The sequence below is a fragment of the Loa loa genome, assembly GCF_000183805.2.
Source record: "Loa loa unplaced genomic scaffold supercont3.4328, whole genome shotgun sequence".
NCBI classification, from domain to species: domain Eukaryota; kingdom Metazoa; phylum Nematoda; class Chromadorea; order Rhabditida; family Onchocercidae; genus Loa; species Loa loa.
Genome location: NW_018112504.1, coordinates 1 through 782, shown reverse-complemented (window position 1 = coordinate 782; position 782 = coordinate 1). Strand labels below are relative to the sequence as shown.

The window sequence follows — 782 nt, the reverse complement described above, 5'->3', positions numbered from 1 at the left end:
AGCTTCTAATATACCTAGATTTCTAATATACCTAAATTTCTAACATACCTTGATTTCTACTACCTTATCAAATAATTACATGTACCATTGCTTTGGATTTATTCTTAATATTCTGATAATTATTTTTAGTATTTCGATACAATTCATTTATAATTTAATTTAATTAATTTGTAATCATTTGCTTTTTAAAATTACATTTATTTGTTTTATCTTTTAAATTAAACCAATTTATAGAATCGACGTAAATTGATTGTAAAACATGAGGAGCCACAATATTCACAATTGAATTGTCATGGAGCACGTCCATTTACCTTATTCAAATCAATTTATACAAATAATACTGATCGATCACAGGAATATTCATTTAAAACTGAACGTACAACGGAAAGTTTATGCAGTGTTATACGTGAACAAGGTTATATGATTGGTGGTGAAACTGAATTAACACTAAAAACACCATGTTTGTTTGTTTTGTTTTTTTTTTTCATTAAAATTTTAAAAAATTTTAAATTTAAGATTAAAAAATTTTTAATTTTATAACATATAGCATATACCATATAAATTAAGTAAGTATTAAACATTAATATATCTATATTGCATTAAAGTTTATATGATAATACTTCATTAATTTATATAGTAATGCTTAATACTTACTTAATTTATATGGTAATACTTCATTAATTTATATAGTAATGCTTAATACTTACTTAATTTATATGGTAATACCTAATTAATTTATATGCTAATGCTTAATACTTACTTAATTTATATGGTAATGCCTA

General features: G+C 21.5%; 1 protein-coding gene across 1 annotated transcript; it reads left to right on the top strand.

Annotated features, from left to right (window-relative positions):
- Positions 1-234: 234 nt before the first annotated feature.
- Positions 235-460, top strand: LOAG_16145 (hypothetical protein; the record flags this gene model as incomplete). Its single annotated transcript, XM_003151633.1, has 1 exon — positions 235-460. A coding segment is annotated over one exon (225 nt), but the record flags the coding sequence as incomplete, so codon positions are not given.
- Between the last annotated feature and the right edge of the window lie 322 nt (positions 461-782).